Source organism: Dipodomys ordii, unplaced genomic scaffold (assembly GCF_000151885.1).
Source record: "Dipodomys ordii isolate 6190 unplaced genomic scaffold, Dord_2.0 Scaffold15, whole genome shotgun sequence".
NCBI classification, from domain to species: domain Eukaryota; kingdom Metazoa; phylum Chordata; class Mammalia; order Rodentia; family Heteromyidae; genus Dipodomys; species Dipodomys ordii.
In genome coordinates, this window is record NW_012267231.1 from 14,017,163 (window position 1) to 14,028,488 (window position 11,326).

The 11,326-nt window shown below is 54.8% G+C and overlaps 1 protein-coding gene across 1 annotated transcript; it reads right to left on the bottom strand.

The window, feature by feature from the left end:
- Window positions 1-800: 800 nt before the first annotated feature.
- Window positions 801-11,320, bottom strand: Larp6 (La ribonucleoprotein domain family, member 6). The gene is made up of 3 exons (XM_013012016.1): window positions 11,119-11,320; window positions 4,334-4,544; window positions 801-1,988 (listed from the first exon to the last, which is right to left on the bottom strand). The coding sequence occupies exons 1-3, from the start codon at window positions 11,304-11,306 to the stop codon at window positions 924-926; spliced, it is 1,464 nt and encodes a 487-aa protein (XP_012867470.1). The 5' UTR covers window positions 11,307-11,320; the 3' UTR covers window positions 801-923.
- Window positions 11,321-11,326: the final 6 nt, after the last annotated feature.

The window sequence follows — 11,326 nt, forward strand, 5'->3', positions numbered from 1 at the left end:
AGGAAGGGAAAGAAGAGAAGGAAGGAAGGAAGGAAGGAAGGAAGGAAGGAAGGAAGGAAGGAAGGAAGAAGGAAGGAAGGGAGGGAGGGAGGGAGGGAGGGAGGGAGGGAAGGAGGGAGGGAGGGAAGTTCACAAGACTCATCTCAATCTGTGTCTGGGTGTGGTGGCACCTACTGTCATCCAGGCCACGGGGAAGCACAGGGCCAGGCGCAGTAGGCTGTGCCAACCATCAGCAACAACAGGAAGCACAATTCAGAGGCTGGTGGCCCAGTTCATGCCTAGCAAGCACCCTGAGTTCAATTCCCGGTACCACCAAAAAATAAAAATTAAAAAGGCTTCAGGCCCTTCTCCCAGGGCTTCTGCTTCAGCAGGCCCGGGGCCGAGCCTAGGGCTCTGCATTTCCAACAGGTCCCCAGGTGAGCTCAGGGCTGCAGGCTGACTGCACCTGGAGCAGCTCCTTCACACCACACTGCCTCCTCAGGATCCATCGTAACCAGACACCGCCCAGTTGCCAGCAGCTCAGGACAGCCCTGGCCCAAATGGGGTACACTGAGGCCTGTGTCCCACCAGGCTCATCAGGGCCTCTGGACACCAGACCACACCCCTGGGTGTTTTATGGTTTATTCACTTGACAGGAAGCAGGCATTGGTCCTGGGGGGTGGGGAGGGGTAGGCGCCATGCTTTGGGCTAAGTATTGGCCACTGAACCTAAGAATCTTGGGAAACCAGAGCAGGGCCTACCACAGACAGACTCAGGCCAGCCACGGACAGACTCATACCTCAAGGAGTGTCTGCACCTCACACTCACTCGGAAGAGTCGCCATGCCAGACGGCCTGAGTGACAGATGTATAAATTCCGAGGTCTCCCGCCGAGCCCCTCCCTCCCCCATGTCAGAACCCTGGAAAGCAAGGCTGGTTTGATATCTAGACGCTGGCCCTGCTCCGCTCCTGGCCACCATGGAAGCCACGTGTGTTGTCGGGGCCTCGGGGCAGCCTCAGCACCCCCACAGGCAAGCCATCGGCCGTCTGGATCCTCCTGGAGAGCAGGGGGCTGGCTCCCGGGCTCTTCTCTGGTGTGGGTGCTGCCATCTCGGCCTGGCGGCGCCTGCGCACCCAGGGGCTGCCCGAGGGGGTGATGCTGCTGTCGGAGGAGTAATCGGCGCCCTTGCGGCCGCCCTCGGGGCTCATGCTGGCCTGCAGTCTGCCCTCCTCAGCCAGGGGTGACTTTCTGGAAACACCCTTGCGCTGGGCGGAGGGGCTGCTCCAGGGGCTGGAGCACGGGGAAGCGTTCGGGCTCAGGAAGAGGCTCTGGTGGCTCGAGGGGCTGAGCTTGGCCACCACAGGCCGCCGGCCAGCCATGGGGGACGGGGGGCTGCTCTCGGGGTCTGAGGAGCTGTTGGCAGAGGACTCATCACCCGCGTACTGAAGCTCTTCCACCCTCTTGTTAGGGGACTTGTGGAGGAAGGTGTTGGAAGGGGCCTCGTCACCGGGGTTCCTGTCTCTAAGGACCTTCTTTTTGGGCGGCTTCGTGCCAATCAGGATGGCCTTCATGCCGTCCTGGCCCTCTGTGCTCATGAACTCGTGGGCCTTGATGGCCGCCTCCACCTCCTCGAACTCCACAATGGCGCACTCCTGGGTGCCCACCTGGCTGTAGCGGCTGCCAATCCTCCGGATGTCCGGGGGCAGATCTCTTCCGGGCTTGAGGATCCGCACAGACGAGAGAACCCCGAAAGTCCCGAAGACCCTGAGGAGGTGCTCCATGACCCTCTCCTGCAGCCGTCCATTCTTCTGGGGAGCGGCCGAGGCCCAGGGTGTGGGGGACAGGTGCAGGTCGTACACCAGCAGCATCTTGCTGGGGAGGCTCTCGTTGGGAAAGAGTGGGACTGGGGTGGTCCTCCGCACCTTGCGGTGGTCCTCATTCAACTCCAGGGTCCCTGAGAACTGTAGGGCATGCGCTGTGGTCCTCCAGTCCCGAGTGAGGTGCTTCACCTGTGGAACGCAAAGTAAGGCTGATGCACCCATTGCCTGCCTCCCTCTGCCCTGTGATGCCAGAATCCAGCCATACCAGGTTCCTGAAGGCAGGGATGTCACACCAGGGCACCCAACGTAAATCCTGAAGATTATCGCCCCCACCCTCTTCCTGCCTCACCAGATTCATCCATGACACAGATCTGTTAACAGTGCCCACTGCATCCAGCTGCCATCCACACCCAAATCCACATCCAATTTGCTCTATCAAATTTGGAACAGTAGCCGGGTACTGCCATCCCAGCTACTCAGGAGGCCGAGATCTGAGGATTGTGGTTTGAAGCCAGCCCGGACAGGAAAGTCCATGGGACCCTAATCTCCAATCGACCAGCAAAAAAGCTGGAAGTGGAGGTTGTGGCTCAAGTGGTAGAGTACCAACCTTGAGCAAAAGCTCAGGGACAGTGCCCAAGCCCAGAGTTCAAGCCCCAGGACCGGGGGGGGGGGCAGGGGAGGAACAAAACTGAAATGGTGCCTGGCCTGGCTCTCAGCAAATAGGCCATAAAATGATGTGTATCCTTCCTTCCTGGGAGATTTCACTATTCTGCATCTCAGCATCTGACACAGAAGCTTCCAGAAGGTCATCTGACATCTCTGTACCATCTTCTGTGAATCATGATTTTCAACCCAACCTGGCCTCATCCTTGCCCCAGGGTGGAGATAGAAACTACGAGTGGAGGGAGCATGCGGCCCAGAAATGGGGGTGATTTCTAGAACCCGTTCAATGACTCAGCCTGGAGAGATGGTGGAGGGGCGGGGCAGAAGCCAGGATGGTGAAGTCCCAGAGTCCTCCTCGGGCTGGGCTGGAACCACAGGAGCCAGCCCTGACCCTCAACCAGGGGCTGCAGCAAGACCAGCAGCGTGGTACCCATGGGGGAGCTGCCCACACAGGGACCCTGGCAGCAGGAATTGGCCATGGGCGGGACTGAAGGGGAGAAGGCAGTCACTTAGGGGCAGGGAGAGGGTGAAGATGGCGGCTGAGAGCCTGGGAGCAGGCAAGGACTCTCCAGGTGGGTCTGTCGAGCCCAAAGTTGGCACTGCACCTGCTCTACTTGGGAGGGAAGGTCAGGCTACCTGACCCAGGAGGGCTGCAGAAGTCTGAGCGAGTGCACAGCCCCCCAGGAGCAGGGGCGATGATGGCCTGGGGTCCCCCAGAAGCAGCCATGATGGGCTGCAGAGGCTGGGTGTCCAGGTACCACCAGGGCAAAGCAGCAGGGAGCTAAAACTTTGCAAGAGTTTAGAAACTTCCCGGTTCCAAGGAGCGAACCCAGGATGTGCAGACTCTACTGGCAGAAACTGGGGGAGGGAGGGGGGCTTTTCCCTGTAAGCACTTGGCTCCCCATTTCCAGGAATGAAATATCCACTTCTTTCTCCTGGACCTTGACAACTCCTATTCATTCTCCAGGAGCCTTTCCCAACATCACCACCTCTGGGAAGGCCTCAGGTCTCCCATCAGGCCGCTCTCAGAAGAACTGGCTGTGTCTAGTGTCAGACTGTGTCTGGTCACACTGAGAGCAAGGCCACACAGGCCTGCAGTGTGCTCGAGGAATGAATAAAAGGAAGGCAGAGCGGATGTGGCCAGGCAGAGCTGAACTTGGGGTGCTTCCCTTCCCTGCTCACTGACAAGGTTCAGGGCCCTTGGCCAGGACCCATAGCTACGCAGCCCGTTATGCAACAGGCTGTGCAGTAAGCACACATCCCCAAGGAGACAGACTTGTGTTCCACCCATCTCTCCCTCCCTCACCCCCCTCTCCTGGCCAAACACACAGGAGCCTGGCCTCCTTCTCGTAGCTTGCTGGATCACATTCTTTGGAGTGTGTTGTTTGTTTTTGTTATTTTGGTCTTGTGCTTGTTAGGCAGCAGCTCTACCACTCGAACCATGCCCCCCTCCAGCCTTTTTTGCTTTAGCTTTTTATTTTTGTTTGTTTCCTGGTACAATTCTCACTTTTTGTCCAGGCTTGCACCACAATCCCAAATAGCTGGGACCAAGTTATAAGGCAGCACCCTGGACTTCTACTGGTTGAGATGGGGGCTTCCCTAACTTTTTGCCTGGGTTGACTTTGAACTGTGATCCTCCTATCTCTCCCTCCCAAATAACCGGGATTACAGGCATAAACTACCATGCCCTGTTGCATGTGTTGAATAATGACCCTTAAACTTGTTTATTTTTTTTTCTTCATCAGTCCTCAGATTAATAAAAAAATAATAATTGCTAGTCACCAAGGCTTCAAAGGAATTTGACAGATGTCGAAGGCCACAAGCCCGAGCTCCCCAGAGACCCGGACAGGGCTCTGCAAGGCTGGCCTCACCTTCTTGAAGGAGGTGAGCAGCTTGACGCTCACGAAGCCCAGCTTGTTCCTCCGCACGTGCTTCAGCAGGAAGGCGTCCTTCTCCAAGTTCTCGTCCGAGAAATAGAACTCGATCTGCTCCACCAGTTTCCGCACCAGCTCCTGGTCTGGGGGCTTCCACGCCTCCTCCAGATCCTCTCCCTCGTTCTCGCCCCCACTCGTCGTGGTACCACTGAGGCCGAGGAGACAGAGGGTTATAGTGGGGGGGTCTGGACCAGGTCCCCCCCAAATTCCCATGCTGAAGTTCCAGCCCCCTGGAGCTGGGAGAGCCACCCCGAGTAGGGATAGGCTCCCTACGGATGTGGAGGGTGAGGGGGGTGAGATTGTGGAGGAGGGTGCACCCCTAATCTGATCTATGGAGAGATGATGCCAGATGAAGGCTGGAGGCCAGGGGGAGGAGCCGGTGCCTTCCCAAGCCCTGGAGGGAATGTGGCGCTGGCCACGTGTGGCTCAGCCATGGACTGGGTACCACATTCTTCGCTTGTTCCAGGCCCCCAACCTGGTGGCCCCCAGACACCACGTCACACCCCCAGCTGTCCCCACCCCTCCATGCAGGGGTGGAGGGCTTTGAAAACACCACCACCCTCCACAGCCACGCGCGGCACCATCCCTCCTCAGCCCTGGCCCTTCCCACACCCCGGCCGCTGATGCCTGTGGATATTTCCACACTGAGCCCCAACACCAAGCTGGTGGGGACAGGGCCTGCCCTCGGAATTACTGTCCATGGGGTCTATAGTTTAAATGGGGCTTCACAGCAGAGTAAGGGGAGACTCCTGTGGAACACCCACACTTACAAACGGGGGGAGAGGGAGACCAAGGGGCAGCGAAGGTGTGGGGGGAGAGAACAGGTCACCCACAGTGACAGTGGGGAGACAATGGCGAGTTGGATGCCTGTAATCCCGGCTATTCCTATTGCTTTGCTCCCCACAGGCACGCAGGGGGCTGGGCCTGGTTTTAGGGCATGAAGGCAGGAAGCCATCACTGGTACCCGGCTGCAAGTCCCAATCCACACACACATCTCCACTGCCCTCCAGCCCTCTAACGCGTATCTGTGTGTGTCACAGCTACGGTGCACACAGATCATTAGCACCTGAGCCCTCACGTGAGGGGGAGCCACTGGTAGCATTTATGGGGCATCCACAAAGCGCCGGGCTCCATGCCTGGTACTGAGAAACCAAACAAAACCAGACGTCTCTCTGCTGTGGCAGCAGGTGCATCCTTGGTCATGGAGAAAGATCGTGGACACTACACTCCTGTTACCGGCGGCAGTGGCCCACTGGGTCTGACCTATCTATCAGTCCACGACCTTGCTTTCTGACCCTGCAGTTCTGGCATATTCCACATGCCCTGCAGAAAGGCTACACCTGGTGGCTAGTTCTGCAGTTCTCAACAATGGCTGGGAGAGGAGAAGAGACACCCCTTAGCTCCATAGGCACAGATAAATAAACCGGTGAATGTCATTAGGAATCAAGATTTTTTTTTCACTGTAAAAATAAATAAAAGAACTACCCCACAAAAGCACAAGTTGTAATGGGAAGCTGGAAATTGGAAGTGACCATATAGATATATATATACATATATATACGTATATATGTATATATACGTATATATATGTATATATATGCATATATATATTTAATTTTCAAAACAATCACAGCCCTGTAGCAATGGGCTCTTTTATTCTGGAGTCTGGTGTCTGAATACTTTCTTGTGATCACTCGAAAAACCACAAGTCCTGTGGAAAAGACCAGACTCTGTGGCTGCAGTAGGAAAAGTACAAATTAAGCCCAGGGTGTGAGCACCCGGAAACAAGAGATGAACACATCCCCCAAGGGTGGACCAAAGTCACCCCGAAGGGACTCCCAAACTCCACTGTGGGCTAAACTAACATGTGTGACTAATTCTGAAAAAGGAGAATAAACGCAAATCCACGAAGGGGAATGGGCATTCAAGGCCAGAGCAGCCCACGGTTGAAGGTATCCAACATGACCACTCTCCAGCCTCTCCTCTCCACCCCCCTCCCTCCCTCCCTTCCTCCTTTAGTTACTTTTTTCAAATAATCTTGAGTTGATGTCTTGTGCATCCTGGACTGTGATCCTCTTATTGATACTTCTGCATAAGTGGGAAGGCAAGTACTGTCACCATACCCAGCCTTTTTATTAGTTGAGATGAAGTCTCAAGAACTTTTTGCCTGGATTGGCCTAGAACCACAATCCTCCTAATCTCTGCCTCCCCCAAGAATCTGGGATTATAAAAGGAAGCCACTACACATGCCTGGCAAAGCTTTTTATCTTTCTTTTCTTTTTATCTTTTTTTTTTTTGCAGAAGAATGTTAGCCAATAAATGTACAAAGACTGAGAAAAGGAGAAAAATCTTCAATTTGTAAGCCTCAGTTAAGTCACTAACTCAGGTGAGACTCCAAAGAATGCTAGCGCCCTTAGACAAAAGGATTATTGATGGGAAAACAATCTCACAAAGATAGGTAACACACCACCTACTGGGACCCAATTTGGAAGAAATAGGAAATCTAAATGTATCAATAACAACCAGAGGGATTAAACTGGCAATCAGAAATTGCTTGTCATAGAAAGGAAAGCCCAGAACCTGCTGAGTTCTACCAGACATTTTCCCCCCCTGGTTGTGGGGCTTGAACTCTGGGCTTGGGTGCTATCCCTCAGATCTTCAACTCAACTTGAGCCACAGTACCACTTCCGGTTTTCTGGTGGTTTATTGGAGATAAGAGTCTCACGTACTTTCCTGCTCAGCCTGGCTTTGAACTGTGATCCTCAGATCTCAGCCTCCCAAGTAGCTAGGATTACAGGCATGAGTCACCAGTGCCCGGCTCTACCAGACATTTGAAGGACAACAATGCCATGCCTTTTCAAGCTTCTGAAAACCTCATGAGGAAAGCAATAGAAAAGCAAGGCAAAATGCCAGCAATCTGAACTGGACAGCACCTCAGAAGGATTATTAGCCAAGTGTGGCGCTTCACACCTATAGTCCCAGCTACTTGGGAAACTGAGGCAGGAGGATCACTTGAGCTCGGTTCAGGACCAGCCTGGCCAACCACGAGATCCCATCATTTATAATGACTGAATAAACAAACAAACAAAACCAAGATGCTCATTCACCATGATCAAGTGGGATTTGTTTCTGGAACTCGAGATGATTCAACGCACGCAAATCAATATTCAAACCAACACATCAAATTAACAGCATGGAGAGCCCACAGCCTATTCAGTAATTGCAAAAGGAAAGCCATACCTGTGGGGAGGAGAAAGCTCCATAATCAAGCAGGCAAACTTAGTGCCACTAATGAGGTAATACCATATAAATGCCAGAGCATGGATGCAAGGTGTCCTTGCCCAAATACTTAATCCTGATTGAATCAAACCCGTAGCCATCACTTCCAGGAAGTACGAAGTGAACAGGAGTTCTTCCAGGACACCACAGAAATATCACCTTGCCAACCTAAAATGCAAGACACTCAAGATGGCTGACCTCATGTATCAGAAACAGCAAAGCATTAGAAGAAAACCAGAGAAGTAGGTAGGAATATTCCAGATGAAAAGCCTGCACAGAGACGTAACCAGCAAGCCTTCAGCCTGGATTGATGGGTTCTGTTTTGGGGGACAGGGAGGGGGTTTACAAGAATCAGTTGACCCATGGAGGAGGTGAGGGAGGGGACTGGCACTAGAGGATGTCAGAGGTAAGTGGGGCATTAAACTCCTCCGCCAGAAGGCGGCAACAGCCATATCTTACATGGAAGGATGCTCATAAGAATTGTACCTGCCAGGCACCGGTGGTTCATGACTTTAATCCCAGTTACTCAGGAAGCTGAGATCTGAGGATCATGGTTAAAGCCAGCCCAGGTAAGCAAGTTCATGGGACTCCTATCTCTAATGAACCACCAGAAAACCAGAAGTGGTGCTGTGGCTCAAGTGGTAGAGTACTAGTCTTGAGCATAAAGAGCTCAGGGACAGAGTCCAGGCTCCGAGTTCAAGCCTCAGTATCTGTGTGCACGCATGCACATGCACGCACACAAACACAAACACACACACACACACACACACACACAAACGTGCATGCACGAGCACTGTTCTTAGGATTTAAATCCAACTTACATACTACTTTCTTACCCTAAAACTTACCCCCACTTGCAGGAAGAGCAAAGCTGACCTATCCACTCATCCAACAAATACAGCAAAATAATGACCTCCAGTAAATGTAGATGGCCGTATAAGAATGCTTGTGCACCATTCTGTCCCATTTTATGTGTAGAAATTTCCATGAGAAAAGGCATGATTGAAAGGAAAGGCTTTCAGTGAGGGAGAAGTGGAGAGAAGTCTAGTGAGCACTCAACAGTGAGCACTCAGCAGTGAGCACTTGGTAGTGAACACTCAGAAGGTACAAAAGCTTCCCATGTTGTTCACCCATTGCTCATGCTCCTGCTGTAAGCCAGGTGCCATGTGCAGAAGAGCAGGAGACGGACAAGAAGGGCCTTTTGCACGTGGTGAAGTGGCTTCACAGAGCTCCCACAGCTGCCTGGAAGGAGTCACTTTAGAATCAAGCTGAGGTGAGTGCTAGGGCTCAACGCCCATACTGCAGAGCAGGACACCCATGCCTGAGGAGTGGGCACTGATGAAGAAGAGGATGCCCTGGTGCTCAGGGAACTGGACGGACAGTACTGTGTGCTCAGGGGATTGGGCAGACAGGACCCTGGGGGCATGAACTACAACATGCAGGGAGCTCAGCATTGGCAGAGCGCTGCTACTACAGATTCAGGAATTGGTGGAGGGCGAGGCTGCTGCCTGGCTAGGCTGGGCTCGAACCAGGGACAGAGCTTCTCCTGTTCCTGGCTCTGGCTCCTGCTCTGTGAGCTCCTTGGCCTTGAAAGCCCCAGAGATATTCAGGAATCAAGCCTTGCCGTACCAGGAAGCACTCGACACCCAGCCCTCACCAAGCCCAGGCCACTGCATAGATAAAGCACTACTCTGGCATTGGAATGAAGGCTCTGAATTTAGGGTGGAGCTGCCCATCACCTCCACACTCAGTACCCCAGGAGTTGACCATCACCTCCACATTCAGTACCCCCAGGAACTGACCATCACCTCCATATTCAGTACCCAGGAACTGACCATCACCTCCACACTAAGTACCAAGGAAGCTGTCCATCACCTCCACACTCAGTACCTAGGGAGTTGTCCATCACTTCCATACTTTGTACCCAGGGAGCCATCCATGACCTCCTCATTCAGTAACCAATGAGCCATTCGTCACCTCCAAATGCAGTATGGAACGGAACCAAACAGTCAGTTGATAACAGATCTACCCTGCGAGGTCTACCGCAGCACTGTGGTGCTGGCCTTAGCCCCTGCAGGAGGTGTCTCCGCTGGTCTGCCCTAAATTCCGGCTTCCATAGTCTTGACCTTTTTGACTGTGGAATGGCCCGAGCCCGGGTTGAGGATCCAGCCTTGGAAATAAAGTGCTCCTGAAGAACCAGGGGGACAAAACACCAACCTGAAAGGCCTATCTATGCCCAGTGGGGACAGCCTAAGGCATCTGGCTAGGACAAGGCTCAGGGCCAAGGGCCCTACCCACTTCCAAGTGCCCAGTGTGGGGCAGGGAAACAATGAAGGCACAGATTCAGTGGGGAACTGGTGATTCCGGGGATGGGGTGGGGTGGGAAAGCAGCCAGGACATCTCTACAGGGACCAGAGCCCCGTCCATCACCAGCACACATCCCCCATAGGGACCAGAGCCCTGTCCATCACTAGTTCACACCCCCATGAGGTCCAGAGCCCTATCCATCAACAGTTCACATCGCCATGGGGTCCAGAGCCCCATCTATCACTAGTTTACATCTCCATGGGGACCAGCCCTGTCCATCACCAGTCCACGCCCCCATGGAGACCAGAGCTCCATCCATCATCAGTCCATCCCACAGGGATCAGAGCCCTGTCCCTCACCAGTTACCCCAAAAGCCCCACCTCCAAGGGCTACAGGCCTGTGCAGGGAGCAGATAGGAGGCCTGTCATGCTAGTATGATCCAGGGGACCCCATGAGGACTGTGGATAGGCTCGGGGCTTAGAGGATGGGGTCAGGGTCGGGGATGGGGTTGGGGCTCTAAGGATTAGGTCAGGGATAGGGCCCAGGGATGTGGCCTGGGGATGGAGTCAGGGATGGGGCCCGGGGATGGGGTCAGGGATGGACTCCACGGATGGGGCTGGGGCTGGGGCTGGAGATGGGGTCCAGGATAGGTCTGGGAACGGTGTAGGGATGGAGTCAGGAATGGGGTCCAAGATAGGGTCAGGGATGGAGTCGGAGATGAGATCCGGGAATGAGATCAGGGATGGGATCAGGGATGGAGTCGGGTTTGGGGTCCGGGATGAGGGCCAGGGATGGGGTTAGGGATGGGGTCGGGGATAGGGTCAGGAATGGAGTCGGGGATGGGGTCTGGGGATGGGGTCCGAGGATAGAATTGGGGATGGAGTTGGGGATGGGATTAGGGATGGGGTCCCGGATGGGGTTAGGGATGGAGTCGGGGATGGGGTCAGGGATGGGGTCCGGGATGGTGTCGGGGATGGAGTCGGGGATGGAGTCAGGGACGGGGCTGGGGAAGGGCCAGGGGATGGGGCTGGGGACAGGTTAGGGACGTCCAGGGATGGGGACAGGGCTGCGGCTGGGGCCCGGGGATGGACTAGCGGGCCCGGCCTCGCCCCGCGGTGATCGCACCCCGCCCGCACCTGTGCCCGCGGCTGGGCTCCTCCTCTCCCGCGCTGCCCCAGCCGGGGCTCAGGTACCGGGCCCGGCCGCCCGCGTCGCGCAGCTCCGCCCCCAGATCCTCGTCCTCGTCCTCAGCCTCCTGGATGGCGACGCGGATCTGCACCGGTGTCTCGGGGCCCGGCAGCGCCTCCGCGCCGGGCTGGGCCATGGTTCGCGGGCACGCGGGGA

Coding starts and splice junctions, on each gene's coding strand:
- Larp6 (XM_013012016.1), bottom strand. CDS start 11,306: ATGGCCCAGCCCGGCGCGGAGGCGCTGCCGGGCCCCGAGACACCGGTG. Junction 4,545..11,118: donor GAGCCCAGCCGCGGGCACAG/GTGCGGGCGGGG, acceptor CCTCGGCCTCAG/TGGTACCACGACGAGTGGGG. Junction 1,989..4,333: donor TGCTCACCTCCTTCAAGAAG/GTGAGGCCAGCC, acceptor TGCGTTCCACAG/GTGAAGCACCTCACTCGGGA.